General features: G+C 47.0%; 1 protein-coding gene across 1 annotated transcript; it reads right to left on the reverse strand.

Annotated features, from left to right (window-relative positions):
• Positions 1 to 4,088: 4,088 nt before the first annotated feature.
• Positions 4,089 to 18,151, reverse strand: Rsad2 (radical S-adenosyl methionine domain containing 2). The gene is made up of 6 exons (XM_047522845.1): positions 17,809 to 18,151; positions 16,065 to 16,226; positions 12,450 to 12,679; positions 10,850 to 10,999; positions 8,126 to 8,158; positions 4,089 to 6,520 (listed from the first exon to the last, which is right to left on the reverse strand). Exons 1-6 carry the CDS (start codon positions 18,149 to 18,151, stop codon positions 6,356 to 6,358), a joined length of 1,083 nt encoding a protein of 360 aa, XP_047378801.1. The 3' UTR covers positions 4,089 to 6,355.
• Between the last annotated feature and the right edge of the window lie 762 nt (positions 18,152 to 18,913).

Here is an 18,913-nt window from a genome sequence, read left to right on the forward strand (position 1 = left end):
CAGGCTCAAGAGTCCTCCTCTTGCTCACATCAATTTGCGTCAGGACGTTGAGCTGTGGCATGAGGTTTTACATTTCATCCTAGAGGATCTCAGACTAGGAGGAATGGGGCTCATCCAGTGTCATCTCACCAGTGGCTGCTGGTCACCACTTGCAGGTGCTCTGCCCCTTACCCTCTGATAAACCCATCCTGGGCAGAGCGGAGCGCACAGGGAAGGCGCGAGATGCCACACCTGCTGACGACTCAGCTCAGCAGCACAGCGCACTGAGCTGTCCACACTCCCTCCTGAGCCTGGGTCTCCGGGTGCTTCAGCTCAGCCTCAGAAGATGTGGGACCCATATCCAGAGGCCGGAAAGCATAGAGATTCAAAATTCAAAGTCTGGCTCCTACTGAGTGCATATCCCTTTCAAACCATAGTAAAGTCAAACACTCTGGAGGACGAGCCACGGTCAGCCAGGAGCGTCAGGCAGCCTGACTGTGTGCCAGCCCCTCAGCCCTCACTCTTCGTGATATGGCCTCATGTTGCAGCTGATGGCACGAAGGCTGAGAACCGACATCACTCCCTGACGCACACAGGTGGGGGGAACCGTGCTCCACTGCAGTCAGCAGCCCTGAAGCCCTGTCCCCTCCGTGTGACTGCACCCCCTCACGCACTGTCTCCTGCCTGACTCTTGTCCCAACATTTGGGAATTCCTTAACGGCAAACCCCTGATTCCTCATCACTGGCATCTTCTATGGTGTCCAGTCCAGGTCTGGTCAAACCAAACTGTTCCTGGGATGAACTTTTAAGCTCAAAGGATCCTGTAGGTGTTGCCAGGTTAGAAAAGGCAAATAGGTTCAGAGGGACTCAATGTTGCCTTCATCCCCTTCTCTCCCCGCACCCAGCCTGTTCCTGGGAGGGTCGGGGGACAATCCCCACGACAGTTTGATGCGAGTTGATGACTGACACTTCTCCAAATGCACTGAATGTTATGGGCAAGGGGTGGGAGGGAGGAGGGGGTCCCAAGTTCAGTAGTAATGGGGGGTTTCAGGCTTCTTGCAGTCGCTGAGGGGACTAGTGAAAGCCCGGGACCCAGGCATACTGGGCAGTGTTCTGTACTCCATCCAGCTGACCCGTGTAGATGGCCCTGTAGGGCCATTAGTGCAGAGCTGCCCCCACCTGAGGCACCTCACACCCACCACGCTTAATGCAAAGGGCTGAACCGAGGCCCCCCCCCCCCACTGGCAGCTGGCCCCCAGTGTGCCTGTGTTGGAGAGAGGGTCCCTGGAGGTAAGAAGGTCAAGCGAAGTCCTAAGGTGGCTTCATCTCTGACAGGCTGTGACTGTGGGGGTGCAGGACGGGGAGGCACAGAGGGAAGGTCTCTCGCCAGCCAGGAGGAGCTCACGTCAGGATGAGTCCACTGCACCTTGGCTTCGCATCTCCAGGCACCCAACATTTTGTGGGGGCGGCCTGAGCTGACTAGCAGGGGTGACTTCAGCACAGCCGGCACTGGGTGCCTGGGTCCAGGAGGCTTTCTAGAAAACGTGGTGTGGGAGACAGAGGAGGCATCCACCACAAGAACACGCTGGGTCCTCTGACACCCCAGCAACAACAGACTTGTGAGGACGATTTTCTCTGAAAGCCAATTAAAGTCCAAGGAAGAACTGAGAGGTTGATCCATTCAGAGTGTTGCTGAGAGAGTTTCAGGGACAAGTTGAGCTGGCCCTGAATGACAAATAGCTTTTGGGCAGTTTCCCAGATCCTCCAGGAATGAGCTGCACAGAGAAGCTTTGTGGGCATATATATCTAAGTGTGTATGTGCATAATATATATATGTGTGTGTGTGTGTGTGTGTGTGTGTGTGTGTGTATGCATGTGTATATGTGTGTACATATAGATACACATATGTGAATGTGTGTGTGCTTGTCAACTTTCTGTCTCTGTGACAAAATACCTGGGGTAAACAACAAAAAACGAGAAAGGATTTTTTTGGCTCAGGGGTTTCAGAGGTTCAATATATGGTCACTTGACCTCGTTGCTTTGGGGGCTGTGGCGAGGCAACACACCATGGTGGAAGAAAGCTACCCACCTCCTGGCAGCCAAGGAGGAGAGAGAAGAGGCCAGGGTCCCAGTATCACCCAACAACCAGGCTTTCTTCCACAAGACCGTTCTTCCTAATGGTTCCACCACCTCCAGCGCATGTCTGGCTGGTCACCGAGTGTTCTGCATAAGGAATTTGGGGGACATTCACAACTCAAACCATAAATTTTACACACACACACAAGTGAATTTGTAGAACAAGGGTACAAATCCACTCACTGCTTTTTAAATCAGTGTGGTTTTTTGGATGCTGTCATGTCTTCTCATCTGTCAGTGTGAATTGGTAAGAATAGACGGTTCACAGTAAAGTATAAAGGCTAATTGCCTTTAAAACCTTTGGAAGACATGATGCAGAAATAAAGTGATTGTGTGAACTCAGCTCTGTTGAACAATATGCATAACTGGAACAGCTTGAGCTAGATTAGCAGCTACCACTGGGTGATGCAATTATGGGCGATTTTTATTTTCTTCATTTTGCTTTACTCTGTTTTTCAAAAACTCCCCAAATACGTAGTTTTTAGAATCATAAAAGATAGCATCAAAATCTTTCTGACATATCCGGTCCATCTGAATGGCACGTGAACCAACTGCTGTACTATGCTGTGCACGTGCGAGGCTTTCTGTGTCTTTCATCGTGCCCTGAAGGGACACATATTCACACACTTGATGCAGCACTGTGCCCTGAACTGTGGCTGTCAAGGGCCCAGGCACCGTGATGAAAGACACAGGCTTCCCCAGAGTCTCCTTCCCTGCCCTTGGGATCCTGGATCTGACCCCATCCTCTGGGGAGGATTGGCATGTGTCAAGGTGGGGACAGCAGAGGGCAATGCCACCCCTGAAGCTGGGAGTGTTTATGACTAGAGTTCACGTGCTGGGATGGTTAGGAGAATGGTGCAGGTCTCAAGAGGACCAGGTCCAAGTCAGGAGGGGCCAGGGAGCAGAGCCCCAGGCTCCGAGAGGTGGGAGAGCAGACTAGAAGGAGGAGACATGATCTCCTCATAAGCCAGAGGCATACAGGGCAGGGCCAGCTGGATCCTTCGAAGGAGTTAGGGTGCTGGGGACAAGCCCTGCTCTGCCTTGGAATGCCACCTGATACCAGACACTGTCCCTCTGGTGCTGGGTCTGTCCCAGAGTTCAGGACTGTTCCCCACACCACTGAGTCTTCAATGTCTTCTGAGTCCTCAGAGAGAAGCTCGCTGCCACTTTGTGTGGACTGCTTACTGCAGAGGGAGGTCATGCTCTAGGGCTGGCCCGTGGCTTCTGGGTCAGTGCATGGACACCTGGCATGCCTGGTGAGCATGTCCTGTGGGATGACGCTGGAACCAGGACCCTGCCTCCCTCAGGAGCCGCGGTGTTGAGTCAACCCCGCCCTCTGCCCCTCAGGGCCTCGCGTCTGTGGTAAGGGCTGGGTGCCCTCCTCTCTGCCTCCTGCAGAGTCGTTCCTCATGGGATTATCAGGTTTCTGAATGCTGGGTCCCCAAGATGTTGGCTTTGATTTTAGACTAGAAAGAGTATTTCCCGCAGTGCTTCATCTCCATCCAGTCTTTCTGCAGACTGGGTTGTCCGAAATGGACTTATTAATATTGATAATCGTGTTGATTAGATTTTAAAGGGAACTTACCTTTAGCAATCGCAGTTTGTGAAAGCACACACTTAATGTAAACACACACCAAACAGAGACTTCATAACATCCCGCCACTGAGAGAAAACTACTTTAATATATTGCTACATGTTACAAAACAGTCTGTCAAATCACAACTTATTTAACAGAGTACTTTCAACAAGAGGGTAACACATATGATACATTATTGCTTAGAGGAATCTTATTGCTACAGTGTTTGCTTGGTTGGTTTTCTGTCTATCCGGCAATTGGATGTCAAACTCTGATAGAGATAAAATAGATAATTCAGCAAAAGGACCTCACTCACCTTCAAACTTGAAAACGATAACAACCAAAAAAAAAAAAAAAAAAAAAAAAAACCAACAACAAAAAACAAAACTAGGTAACTAGGTAACTGCCCTGTGATGTATCACCTAGTAATAGAGATGGTTAGTGCCTATAAACCAGACAAACCCTGAACTTAAGCAGTAACTGAAAGTGCCTCAAAACATTTGCCCTTACACTTGCTGTAAGATGTATAGCTAGACTCTGCTTTATTTTCTCAATAAAAAGCACCATGTTTTACAAAACTAACACATTTAAAACAGAAAAAAATAAAACAAGACACTGTGTAATGTGAGCTTGATATTATTGCAATACTAAAATTTCCATTTCTTCCTCTTAAGAAAAAGGGACACTTGAATATTTTAAACATCAAAGCTTTAGAAATCCTGACAGTGAATGAGAGGGTTAATAGCAGATCAGACAGCTGGAAAATGTACTTAAAACAGTTTATATCTCCAATTCATCTCTTGTTTTGTGTTATATTTTCCTTAAAGGAAAGAGAATTGGTTTCCCTCAAATAGAAATAAATCTAATCCACCACTTAGAAGATTGGGGCTTCCCTCAGACCTGCCCTCAGATCAGTTGGCCGAGCCCTGGCTGCGCATCAGAGACATCCTGGGCCTTCTCCCACGGGGCCGAAGCAGGCTCATGGGACGGAAAATCTGTCTTACGTTCCTGCAGATTACACCTGAGCCATGGAATTCAGGTACCATCAAGAACCCTGGGGAAAGTGCCTCCTGATTCATTTTTCTCTTGAAAAAGGATGGAAAGTATAAAATACCAACAACTTATCTAATTTTGGATGGGACACACATGTTTCAGATGAATTACAGTGACTTAAACATTGAAATGGGAGTACATGTTTTGAGAAAAAAGTCACAAAATCACTTTTCAAAATCACCAATTCCTGTAAAAGGCCCTGGATTCCAATCCCAGTGCTACAAAAAGGAAAAAAAGAAAAGAGGATACACAAAAAAGAAAAAAAAATATTACCCAAGTCCTGAAAATAGATTATAAAACAGGAATTTCTACAAGCTCCTTAATGAAATGAGACACTAAAGTGCCTCCTAGTGGGGTCTTCTGGAATTGCATCCTAATTAAATTTGCAAACATTTTTCTATGATTTTGCTTGCTGGAAACCATGATAGGAAATTATTCTATTCTAGGTAATGAGATACTAGCTAAGTTACATAATTAAAATACATGCTACATTTATGCAAGAAGAAATTTTTGATCAAGCGACATTCTTTCCTGTGCTTCCCTCTTTGAACTAGAAAAGAAAGGAATGGTTCCCTCTCATAGTGACCTAGATTGTATCTTGTTTCTACTGAGTGAATTAATTGAGAAACACTATAAAGTGCTGTGGCTTCACCTGCATAAACTCCAAGTGTGCTCAATGGGCTTTTATGGAACAGTTCACACTATCACTTTTCAGAACTGTGAAGACAAACATCTGCTCAAATGAAGTCATGTTTTTGCTTGACACTCCTGTGGCCTAAAAATGAGGTGGTCGTAGCAATCGAAGTACTGCTCTTGTTCCACATCAGGGAGCATGGAGTCCCCTGGCTTTGCCAAGGATCTTTGAAGAAGAATCTGTGGCGCACAGATAGCATCAGCATCTAGAGGTCCCCATGCCTTCTGGTGCCAACTCCTAGGGACTCCTTGGAGATAGATGAGTCCTCTTTAATGTTCTTTGAAGTGTCTGTTGACTATTTCTTTAATTCTATATAAAAGTTCAAGATTCCAGTGTTATAAAGACAGAAGAGGAAGGAAGGCACAGTAAGCAGAAATAATTGGAGGCAGTGTTTGATAATGTTTCCAAGGTGAAAACTGACATCTCAGTTGATGTTTAGCAGGAAGGAACTGACTGTCAAACAAACAAATAAAAAAGACAGAAATAAAACCAAAAACAAAACTGGAAAAATAGCTTGAAATGGAAACACTGCTAACAGTCACAGAAAATTTGCTTAAAATATCAAACCCCCTGTAACTCTTGCCCCACAGGTATCCTTGGGGCTTATTTCTCACAAATGCATCTTTGACCTGGATTATTGAGCTCTTGCTCACAGGTAGCTTAGCTAGGCTTTTTTTTTTTTTTTTTTTTTTTTTTCCATTCCTCTGTACTCCTCCTTTTTAAGAAAAATTAAACTCAAAAACAATAACAATAAGGCACTAAGCCAACTAACTAAAGTATGGACTGTAGTTAGGCAGGTGATTTATATGCTTAGTGCCCACAGGCAATTACACATGATGTGCAGGTTTCCGGCCACCAAGAGAGACCCTTGCGTTGGCTCTGCAGACCACGGCTGGGACCTTGCTCTGCTTCCAGCTTTACCAGTCCAGTTTCAGATCAGCCTTGCTCCAGACATATTTTCCTCCTCGCTTTAGAAACATACGCTCATCAAACCCACTGAATTTTATAGCTTCTTCCACTCCAACGTCCAGGATAGACATGGAAGGATCCTTCCGGCCATTTCTGCAGTTCAGAAAGCGCATCTAGGAAATTCAAGAAAGAAATCAGTCTGTTTCCATAAAGCTTATCCTGTAAAACACGTTTTAGGGTATCAATGCCAAATACGTGTTGATATTTCAATCATTTCAATCACGTCACCATGGTTCACTGAGAACTGTGGCCAGATACTGAGCTCCCTGGACTCCACCTCCCTACTCACGCAGCCCAGGAAGCTCAGCTCAGGTCAGCTGAGAGCCTTACAAGCAGGATAACGGGCACACTGCCTGAGCCCACCGTCCCCCATTGGAGGCGGCCAGGCTAGTCAGGAGAGATTGCTCCCCAGTGTTGCATCTGAATTTGTTTTGAGACTTTAAATGGAAGGGAATGATACCACATAAGCTGGGAGGCTTGGGGTCACATTGCTGTGGGAAACTGCAGGTGGACAGTGTTGCTAGTGTGAGAACCATGTGGCCAGGTCCATCTGCACCCCAAAAGGCTTCTTTCAAGAAATGGAGAAAGAGCAGCAAGAAGCAGACACTGAGGTGGGCAAGCACCAGACCAAGGAAAGTCATGTGTGCCCTGCCTCCATCTTCGCGGTCAACCGATCCTGTTCTATTTCAATCATTTGAGCCTCTTTTTCTACCTCGTAGGCAAGAATGAGGTCTTTACGCTTTGTGTGACCTACGCTGAGCATTTTGTAGATGAGTGAATCATATATGTTGAATCAGAATGTTGTTAAATTGGCAAAAGCAAATTTTGGATCAACTATGTTTGTTCTGATTCTTTAGAGACTAGACTGTTGTGGAACATTGGTCTAAGCCCTGAGCCAACAACGGCCATTTGCATTCCCCAAATAAATGGTCTGACTTTCCTCTTTACCTTGGACTTATTAACTGAATATTTCCATTATTACTGTTTACCTTATGCCTGACAAAGAAAGCCCATGTTGATCATAAATGATATTGCTACAAAGCATCATTGATTAACTTGAAAGTAGTGAAATGGAAAAGTTATCTTAAATATTTCTCAAAGAAAATCAAATTTAAATATTGAACCCATAGCTCTAGTTCAAGTTCATTTCTTCAAAAAACTTATCTTCAAATGGAATTATTTGTCTTTTATTAGAAATATTGACAAAGGTTATAAATCTGGACCCAAAAATAATAAAAATTTAAAAAGACAAGGAAAGGAAAGTGAATTCGTTTTCAGTTGTGAGAGTATGGGTCTCCCTTTCCTTCGGAAGGACAGTATAAGTGGTGCTTAGAGAGGAAAGGGAGGGACGGGCTCCTTTGGCCATTGCCAAGGTGAATTAGCCAGGGACTAAGCTCAGGGCCACATCACAGGGGACTCTGCCGTGTGTGCTGTGGGGCCCTCGTGAGGTCCAGTCATGCCAGACTCCAGGGAGCTTCACCACATGGCAGCTGGTGCCAATCCAGAGACCTGGGCCCCAGCTGATGGTGGAAGTGCTAAGCACAGAACTTGGCAGAGGGCTGCCCAGCTGTATCATATCAATCACACTCACTGGCAGAAACCTGTGACCTGCCACCAAGACAGACAAACGGGTACCAAATAAGGTGCTCATTTCAGTGATGAGCTTGCTACTTAACGAGTGTTGAGGGATGATTTCATGACTCATGAGAAATACTCACATATTCATCCAGAATAAGGTAGGAGTCTTTCATCTGCAAAGAAGAAGTTGCACACACATTTAGTTCCAAGCATAATTTTCAGTGTGTTTTTTCAACTGCTTATAATAAAATGTGCATTTATGTTTTGTTATTCTGGGTCCAATACTTCTTATCTCACTTGGGTGCCTTTTAGTGTGACCCTCATAAGGAGAGGGACTGTGTGCCCCTTCAGAGCCCAGCAGGTTCAGCAGGACTGGACGCTCTGCGTCCAACGGTCGGAGTCAAATGAAGGACTGCCCTACTCAACATTCCCTGACGGTGGCCTCTCTTTCTGACGTACAAAGCCAGTGCTCTTCCAAGCTAGCACCTGGGACTATGGAGTGGCTTCTCCTGAAGATTCCACTACTCCAAGGTGACTCCACAGTGCGGTGCTCTGTGTGTGTACAGAGGAATTCCTAAGCTTCCAGTGGGCAGGTGGACCATCTACCCCTTCCCTTACTGGTAGGGGCTGGCAGGTTTTGTTCTGTGCAGAGCCAGATGATAAATAATTCTTGCTCTGGGGCCTGCACAGTCCTTATCATAGCTAATCAGTTCTGTGTCCTAGCTTAGAAGCCTCCACAGAAAACACATAAGAAAATAAGCTTGACTGTGCTTTACTGGCCCTGACACCGAATTCCTTACCATTTTCATCAGCCATGAATATCTTGTTGGTTTGATTTTCCCCCTGCATTTCTCAGCCTGCTTTTGATGCCAATTCAAGCAGCAGGGGGTATTTGTTCCTCTGGCCATTGTTGGCCAATTCCTGCCCACCAAGGTCTGTTGTGAGGGCCTGCAGCATTGCATCCTGGGAGCTGTTCCAAGGGCAGAGCCTGGCTGCCTCAGACCTCCTAGTGAGCACAAGCACTCGATCCGGCCCCTGAGGTGGGGTAACACACTGACATTCACAGCAAACTGGCCAGAAGGCTCTTGGGCATTGTGGGCATCAAAATCCCAACTTTGCTCTGATACCCGCCAGGCCAACAAACACCTAAGACGCAGGTCCCTGCTGAGCAAATGGGGAAAGAAAACCTGGCTGGGGAGCCTTGGGGAAGCTGAGGGAGCAGACAGGAGAGGGCGCCTCACTCAAGAAGGGAGACCAACAACCTGCGCCATCTTTCATGACTTTCCTTATTTGCTTTGACCTCACGCTCTGTAATTAAGATGGAGGTAGGAAGATCCAGGAAGCAGGCCCTGCGAGAGGGCTTCCCGGCACATCCTCTCTTCTCCTAGATGGCTGCCTGCTCTCCATGGGGGATTTTCAAACCCTTTGCACTTGGTTTAACATCACCTTCACACTCTAGTCATTTATTGAGACCCTCAGAAGCCAAAGCGTAAGGCATGAATTTCTGTCCTTGGAATTCCTCACATTATGTGAGTATCCAGGGGAGAGATTTTCTGTGTGTGTATTCTGGGGTGGCAGATGGGGAACCTGTTTTAAAATACTTTTTCAAATAATGAATCTTATCTTTTAAAAATTTAAAGATACAAAAAGTTATAACATTAACCAGATTATGGGCAATCGCGCTACTCTGGGGGATATGTACAGATATGCTTTTCTGCATGTTAGCATTAAGGTTCAAATTGATTTTGTGTGTTGGTTTTCAACTGTACTGATATATTAGGAGATCTTATCCTTGTCATGCGATACTCTTAAGTATGCTTTATTCAGTGTATATTCTGCCAACATTCTCCTGTCCTGTCATCCAGTGAGGCTACCTTCAGTTTTTTTCTATTGTTTTTAACACTGCAGTAATAGACCTTTATATAAATGTTTCTTTGCATCTTTACATAAAGATTTCCTGTATTTTGAAGAGGAATTTAAAAATCAAAATATAAGAACACTTAAAAGGTTACTATTATAAATTATCAAGTTGTTGTCTAGGAAATCCATAGGGGTTTATCCTCCTACTAATCATTTGAAATTGCCTCTTCCTGCTTCTTTACCCTTCTTATTTTAATTTGCATTTCCTTGAATACTGATAGTATCAAAGACTGTTAAAATGTTTATTCACTCTTTTCGTTTCGTAAACTGTTTGTGCCCATTACTTGACTTACTTTCTCTGTTAGCAGATTCTTATTGATTTAAGGAACTTTTTATATATGATGCTTTATTTTAAATAATTTCGTGTAATTACAGAAAATATGATGGTAGCATCCTTTTAATTTTATGATGTGTGTAGCATACAATTTTAACTTTAATGTACTCAAATACAGCATTATTAATTGCTTTAAAATGTTCATAACTTGCATTTGAAAGTTGTTTCCTTGACTGTGGTAGAAAAAATAGGAATTATTTTTCCTTTAGACTTCAAGAGTGCATTGATCAGTGACTGCCTCTGGTAATTCCTAAAGTGTCCCAGTGGAGACATACTTTGGCCAACTTGGCTTAGTCTATGTGTGGAATTTATCCTTTCAAGAATGAATAGGCATTGGGGGTGGAGAGTACATAGTGATGACACACAGAGTCTCATCGCCTCTGGGGGGCACTCTGGCTTCCTGGACGGGGAAACTGAAGCTCACTGAAAACCCCACAGCCAGCAGGTGGCCAGAGTGGACTGGGCTCTTCTGACCCTGGCACTCGCTCCTCCCTTTCTGTGCTGAATCCTCTGCAAATAAAACTCTGACAACATGCAAAGCCCTTGGGCAGAGATCCCCACTCTGGCCCAATCCGAAGGCAGGTGGGAAAGCACATTGGCTGTATACAACCTTCTGGTTAGACTCGGGCACCAAGCAGGACACTCCTCTGTGGCGCTCTAAGAATTCTTCAAACTCTTCGTCACTGATGACAAATCTCTGTGCTTCTCTCAGAGCATCTTCTCCAGAGTTCTCGCCCTCAATCAGGAGGCACTGGAACACCTGAAAGATGAGGGAAGCCTGCTGGAGCCAAGGGTCCACATCGCTGCCCGCCCGGGCCCAGCCCTGGTCCAAGCCCCAGCCCTGCCAGACACACGGGACTTGGCAGCAGTGGGAGACATCACAGTGGGAAAGGAGGGCCAGCCCTGGAACTTAGGGAATCGATGTTAGAAGCACAAACATTCTTAAAATGTGAACTTCACCCAAAATTGATCTAAGTTTATTATCCACTATTTTCAGACTATGAAATCATAGCTCTTCTTTGAAAAAAACAGGGACTATTAAAAACATAAAAAATAAAACATTTATGATCCTCAAACCAAGAGAAAGTATTTTAAAATATTTTTGTTTTAGCTGATTTTTAATATATCCTAAATACCTTTAAACCATGTTTGCTTTTCACTTAATACCTAAGGACAATTTTCTGAAGTCATTGATGTTGTTTTTCAATCTTCATTCAAATAAACAAGTGCGTATATGACTGTGTGTCAGAGGACATTGGTGTGTGGGTGTGTGAGTTTGTGTGTGTGTAGAGCAAACCCAAGCAGCGAGGGGGATCGCGTACGTACATGTGAGAAAGGATTCGAGGAGAATGAGGAAGACATGACAGCAAAGGAAGCCAAGGGGACTGAGGACAGAGTGACGAGGTCAGGCGGCTCCGGGAGGAAGCTCGGTCTTGGCGTGCGGCCCCCTGGCCGCGGTCTCTGCCTCCCCGCTCCTCCCTCCCTACCATGGTCTTCCTTTAGCTTTCTTTTGGCTCATTCTAGACCTGGATGCATGACTGAGACCCCAGACTACTTATGTACTTCATCAAAAGTTCAAGTTCAATGTAGCTATTTTAAAAAATTATTAAATAGATTTTTTAAAAAGTATACTTACTTAAAAACAAAAAAGCTTATACTTGTTTTGTTTGCATATGGAAATAGATTAGGGGAAACCTTTTCAGCTTAAAACCTTGAATGTTTAAGATTTTAAGCAGCAAATTGCCAGTGCTCTCTGTGATCAGTTGGCTTGTGCATGTGTGAAGCTCAGATTCTGCGGTGGGTCCCACAGCCCACGTCTTGGAATAAAGGCCCCACGCTGCTACCCTGCAGGGTGGCTTGCCCTCTAATGCCTTCAGGTAATTCAGTGAAAGCTCTGCGGTGTCCAGCTCTTTGAAGAATGCATGCACCTCTCAGTCAGCTGTGGGCGTTAAGAGAACACCAGGCTTAACAGAGACACCCCAGCCCTCACCATGCCTTTGACCCTTAACCTTGTCATATCTCAGGTAGAACATCAGTTCCAGTTTTCAGAGGGAGAGAGAAGCACCGAAAACCAGGCCGAGGCCTAGGGAGCTGGAAGAGACTGAGGACCGAGCGGGAAGGCCCGAGCTGTCCAGTCAGGGTTTTTCCAGCTACACAGAGAAAGGTCTGGACGAGCCTGAGGTCAGGCAGGAACAGCACCCAGCACTTACTTTCCAGCGGACAGGGTTCAGTGCTTTGATCTGCTCATTCATGTCCTCGTCCACGTTGAAGCGATTGATGACAGAATTGATCTTGAAAGCCACTCTGTAGTCCTGGCACCACTTCCTCAGTTTTTGAAGATTTTCCACATGGTTCTTCTTTCCTTGACCACGTCCAATAAGGACATTGACTTCCTCGTCAAAACTGTCACAGGAGATGGCGAGAATGTCCAAGTATTCACCTGCAGTAAAATGGTTAGCTAAACTTTTCTGTCCAAGGACCAAGCCCTCCAGGTCACATCTCTTTGACATACAACAGACTTTGTTTGCATCATCTCTGTTCTAATTTTTTAAATGATGCTTTTCTCAAACCTATGAAACTTGCTGAGGTGTGAACTGTACTCTTACTTGTGTAGAGCACTCGTTGAAAAACGTACAGACAGCCGGGCGCAATGGCACCCACCTATGATCCCAGTAACTAGGGAGGTTAAGGCAGGAGGATCACAAGTACCAGGCCAGCCTCAGTAGCTTAATAAGACACTGTCTCCAAATAAAAACAAAAAGGTCTGGAGATGCCATGTTCATGTGTTCAACCCCTGGTACCCACCTCACACACAGTCCATACACATGATTATATGATGGACACTCATATCTGATCATTCTAAAACCTTATGTGCATGAGCTCTGGTTCATGTACTTAAAGGAGATTTTTAATTTATTCTTGCATAGAAACCATATAATTCATGAAGTAAGCAGATAGATATTTTGGAGGTTTCCAGACTTAGCTCTGACAATTATAGATTTGCTTCTCTTTTTCCATCACATGGAAAAGATGGCTTTGTATGAGATCCCTAATTTTTTGGCCAAGTTCACTAGCTTCTTCCTGACATGTTTGTACATTTGATTCTCCATCTAAATGTTTACGGAGACTCTATGTTATGTCAGGTACAACTGTATTAGATACTGAGAAAACCCAGGGAATTTGGAAGCAGAAGCCAGGGTGTTAACTCGCCCCTCCTGCCGCGTGGCATATTGAGAGCTCGGATAGTGGGTTGTGAGGGAGCACAGAACACGCTGAGCTTTGTCCTGGCCTCGGCTCGCCTCCCCTGGGTTCCTGGACAGTCTTTTCTACTCTCTGGGTCTTCTGCACCTGCCTCTGCCTGGGTTGCTCTCACTCTCCCAGGATGTGAACGGCAGGCCTTCTCTGGGGCTGGGTCTTCCTTGAAGGTGGTTAGACTTGAGTTTCCAAGTTACTGTGAATTCCCACAGATAACAGCTTTTTCTTAAATTTGCCTTGGCATTATGGAAACCAAGAGTACCATCACTCCTTCAGCAGCTATTCTGTACTATTACAAAAAAAAGAGAGTAATTTTAGCTCCTCTTTTAGGCATCATTGTGTGTTACCCAGATGTAATAAGAAATTAGCACACATGGGAGCCAGAAACTTTCTTTAAAAAAAATCAAAATGTCCTAAAATTTCATCTCAAGTAAATTTCTAATGGGATATCATCCTGGAACAAGGCAACTAACTAAACATGTGATCCCGAATCAACCCTAAAGAAAAGTTGAAAGCCAAACACATGGAGACCCATTGGTTTTATGCTGTCTCTTCTGGTTGGCTCCCGGTGGGTGGAGATCTCCACATCAACTGCCGTGTCCCTTCAACTTCTGCTGGTCACTCTGACATCCCTTCCTCCAGTTCTCAGCTCCTCTGATCACCTCTCTTGGGAAGAGGGATTTAACGGAGTAGCTCTCTGCTCAGTCCCTGTGTTTTTCCAGGAGAGCCTGGAACCATGCTGGGATCTTGTCCAGCCCTGCATCTATGGCTGGACAGCATTCTGTACATCACCAATGGATGATATGACACACAGGGCCCAGGGCCTGCTGCCTCCACCTGTCAAGACTTCTGAGGACTGTTTAGCAAGATCCGGGATCTAACTGTTTACGGGTCAGGGGGCACATGACAGTAGGTACCTGAGTGACTCACTCTGCATTTGGTGTCTTGGATCCTAAGGTTCCCGTGAGCCTTTCTGAACAGAGACACTCCAAACAAGTCCCTGCACTTCACTGCTGGACAGAAAGCCCAGTCGGTGTGACCTCAGGTGGGGAGGACTCTGACACACACTTCTGCCCTGCCATTCGACTCTGTAGCTTGGCTCTCCTAAACCCTGTCTCGGCCACGAATGGCCTTCCAACAGGTTGGCAGACTTGGAGCAGTGGGGGAGCTCTGGGAGAGCCCTCCTCTCCTCTCATGCACAGACCCACTCCTGGCCCTCTAAACCAGAGAAGGACAACTGGAGAGGCCCGAGGGGCATACAGACACACATTCTGATGACTCCTGAAGCATCTAAAAAGATCTCAAATTATTTGAAAGCATTTTAGCTGGGAGGTGTAATGTAGGAGGCAGATTTTATGTATTTTCAATAATTTGAGCATCTGGCAAGATTTTATATAGTGCAAAAAAATGGGTTAAAGTTCTTCATCAGTGGTCACTTGGCCACTATGGAGAGGGCCGTTGCTGCCACTCCCTAGTCCTCACCCTTTCCTATTGTCTCCCTGCCAATGATGTTGAGTTCTCTTGGAAACTTCCAAATGCCTGAGTGTGCACCACATTTCCCAGCATTTGTCCCGGCCATGCGGAAGTCCTGCTGCCCCTACAAAGCACCCCGCAGGATGGACAGGTCCAGTCCACCTTGGAGGGACAGCATTGCTCAGGTTCAAAAGAACCCTGGTGGACTGGTCTCCAGTCACACTGCTTCCCAGAATCCTCTGCTGTCTCTTTGAATCTGGCTCCCAAACCTCGCCTTGTTCTTCCAAGCCCAGTTCCGCCCTGTGTCCCCTTGTCTGGTCTGCTTTTAGACATGGCTCAGGCTCTTCCTCGATTCCCCTTCCCCTGAAACTTCGAATCCTCTCTTCCTGCTTAGCTTTCATCAGATGGCTCTCGCCCACCCGCCCAGCCCTCTTCCCCATCTCAGGATGGGTATTCGAATGCAGATTTCTGGCCAATATCCCAAAAGATGGAACATGGCAGTTTTCTTCAAATGATCTGAAAGCTCAGATGGCTCAGCAAAGCAAGAGAGAGTGAAGCTCTAAGAACAGGTTATAATTGTCTGAAAAAACCATAGTGACCTTTTCTAAGTGCTGCCCGAGTGCCAGGCACTGCTCCAGGGACATGACCCACCCGCAGGCCAGGACCTGGTGGCTCTTAATCCTGGCTATGCAGAGGAACTCCTCGCAGCTCTGAAATCGGCCAATCCAAACACCATGTCGGATGTGATTAGTTTTGGGTACAACTAGCTCCAGCGGAGATGTTTTATCACACGGCTGTAAAGTGTGTTTATTTTCCTCAGTAAGTGGCCAAGTGTAGGTCATAGGTCTTAAAACTCGCCAAGTGGGAAGGTACAGAAGGGTCAGGCTTCCTAGCACGCTCGCTTCCCTGACTCGCGCCCTTGTTTATTGAGAGCCCTGCGTAACCAAGACGCCCATGGCGTCTTGCTGGAAGGGCGATTAGAGGAAACAAGATTTGTTTTTCTTTCCTTCCAGTTTCCCAGGAAGTCTGGCCCGAGGCCCAGGATGGAAGGACGCACAGGAACCAGCGGTCTCGGCAGAGGCGCCTGGAGGGCTTACCGTAGTCCCTGAACCACTTCTCCCGGATGAGGCTGCCGTTGCTCACGATGCTCACACTGGGCAGGAGGAGCTCCTGCTTGCAGAACCTCACCAGCTGGCCCAGGTACTGGCCGCGGTCCTGAAGGAAGGGCTCTCCGCCAGAGAAGTTGATCTTCTCCATGCCTGCGGAGGACAAGCCACACAGTTCCCTTCACCTCCACCCCCTGGGCATCTCCCAGGCCTCATGCATGTGCGGGGAGCACCTGAGCCCTGAGCTGCACCCCTAACTCCATCCACTTTTGTTGTAGAGCAAAGGCAATATTTTCTCCATGTTAAAAAAAAAAAAAAAAGTGAAGATTTCTCATTATCCTCACCTTCCCTAATTTGTGTTCCCAAAACCAACCCCACCGTAACCCCGTTGGAATAACCGTGCATTTGATTTAGGGTATAATCGGGGGGAAAAATCACTTGAAGATTTTGTTTTTGTCTTGTTTTCCCTCCTCTACGTAGATGCACCTGAATGTTGGGAGTTCTTTACCCAGGTGAGCTGACTTGGTTAGAAGTCAAAGGGTGCAATGTGGCAACCTGGAGGTTCGCAAAGCAGAACCATCTCTGGAGGTATGGTGTAGAGGAGGCTGGAAACAGCTCACCATGACCTTGACATCAAGGCTTACAAGCTGGTTTTGTTAAGACCTGGGAGAGAGAGCTAGCTGAGGACTGAAGTTAAAATCTTGTGTTTTGGTAAGATGGCTCTATTCTAGGGAAAGCAGAGTCAATGAGATGAATGGTAAGAATCCTGCAGAGGGAGGACAAGAGCTTGAGCAAGGCCACACTGAGAAGGACAAGGTGATGCGTCTTTACTTGAAAGATCAGCTGTGGATAACAAGTCAACAAGGTGGAGCAAAACAGGTCAGAGCCAGTCAAGTGGACAGAATCAGGCAGCACTAACCAGCCATGCTCCCTGCTTGGGGGCATGCTGACTGGAGGGCAGAGACACTGGGGACCCTGGCCCTGGGTTCCTTCTGCAGCCGCGAGCCTCGCACCTGGGGTTCTGCTTTGGGAAGCCACCCAGTTGTGCACGTAGGCTGCGTGTGATTTGGGGTATGTCCGCAACCATTGGGTTAAAATATTAAGCAGGGTGAGAAGGAAGTCAGCGACTTTGCGAAGTTGCGGCTCAGGGGGTGTTTGTTCTAGGAAAGACAGGAGGGAGGAGAACAGGCTGGAGGGGAGGAGCCGCGCTTGGACTTCCCTGCTGAGGCTGCCCTGTGAGGCCAGGAAGGTGTGCAGGTGTAGAGCAAGTGAGCAGCTCTCAAGAGCAAGGCCCAGCATGTGTCAGAAACAGTTTCTAAAAGTTCCATACGAAGAGCCCATGCGGTCCAAAGAAAAGGCTGGACTGTTGCTGTTCTTACATCACATGTCCTGTTTGTTTCCGTTTGTTTTCAACTTTGCTCATTAAATGTCTCTGGGAAAAAACAAATTCCTGAGAGCCTTGGACAAGTTCTGAAAGAGCCATGACCTGCCTGACCTATTTCCAAACGCTGGGGGCCCGGGGCTGCCCTGTGCACAGACCTCTGCGCACAGCAGGGGTGGGTGTGCCCACCGCCCACCTGGCCAGGCCTCCTGCCTGCAGACCTGCCTTGCCCTTGTTCAGGGACAGCACGTCCGAGGTGCTGGGGGCCCTCCTGCCCGTGAGGCCTGCCTCCTGGTCTGAATGGCTCCCTGTGTTGGACTGAGCATCCCGATTTCTTTCTGGTCTGGGACTCACCAGCTTCCTTGAGCAGAAGCAGCCCTCTCTTGGCCTCCTCCAGGGGCAGCACGAAGGACGTCTTGGCCGTGTGGAAGCAGAATCCGCACCTGTAGTTGCACTGGCGGGTGAAGTGGTAATTGACACTCGTGGGGGTGATGGGCAGACTGCTGTCCTCTTCCTCCTGGCTCTCCTCAGGTTCCTCTCTGACCTGCTGCTGTCCCTTCTCTGTATCTGGCCACCAGAAGGCAGCCCTCAGCCAATACAGCAGTGGGGCCAGGCTCCTCCAAAGGGAGCAGAGCAGAGGCTTTCTGAAAGCAGTGAGCAGCCGCTCAGCCAGCGTGGAGGGCAGCAGCATCCGCATGGTGGCCACAGACACACGGAGCCACCGGCACGGTTATATGAAGGTGGAAAGGGCCCCGCCCCTGAGCCTCCTGTCACAGGCAGAGGGACACACCTCTGAGTAACTGTCAGCTGAGTTGCAGTTTCGATTTTCCTCCTCCTGAGAAGGAAAGTTGAAACAGGGCCAAGACACAGGCTCAGGACTGGGGTGAGCAGGCTGCCTTCCCTTCCTCACCCTCTGCCTGAGCATGTGCAAAGGTTGCCCCCCTGAAACTTCTGTCTCTCTGCCTGGAAGACACACATGGCTCCCTCTTTATGGGTCATGCTGCTCCCACACAGATGGAGCAGCCTTATCCAAGAAGTCGGGGACCAGGAACGTTCCAGATTTGGGATTTGTTTGAATTTTGGAGTATCTGCATATATGCAGTGAGATACCTTGAGCATGAGACCTAAGCCTCATTATGAAATTCATCCATTTTCACATGCACCTTGAACACACAACCAGAGGTAGTCTTACCCCAGGTTTTGGATAATTCTGTGCATGAAACAAAGTTTCAGGAGGTGAGCTCTCCTCTGTGGTGTCATGTTGGTGCTGACTTGCCAGTTTGGAGCATTTCAGGTTTGAATTTTTTGATGCTCAGCCAGTATAATAATGTGACAATGGTTACAGTCCTATAATGCTTCAGAGGAAGTGCTTAGGGAAAGTTTGTTATGAAAGTCAAAGAGAACTACCTTAGGACTCACTGCTGGGTATTTCTCCTAAGGAAAGGAAATCAGGGCATGG

The sequence above is a fragment of the Sciurus carolinensis genome, chromosome 13, assembly GCF_902686445.1.
Source record: "Sciurus carolinensis chromosome 13, mSciCar1.2, whole genome shotgun sequence".
NCBI classification, from domain to species: Eukaryota; Metazoa; Chordata; class Mammalia; order Rodentia; family Sciuridae; genus Sciurus; species Sciurus carolinensis.

Bases quoted from the DNA above. Each gene is read 5' to 3' on its own strand.
- Rsad2 (XM_047522845.1), bottom strand. From the start codon at position 18,151: ATGCGGATGCTGCTGCCCTCCACGCTGGCTGAGCGGCTGCTCACTGCT. The intron at 12,680-16,064 runs GTAAGCCCTCCA...ATTTTACTGCAG, and splicing joins GAAGTGGTTCAGGGACTACG to GTGAATACTTGGACATTCTC. The intron at 11,000-12,449 runs GTAAGTGCTGGG...CTCATCTTTCAG, and splicing joins TGAACCCTGTCCGCTGGAAA to GTGTTCCAGTGCCTCCTGAT.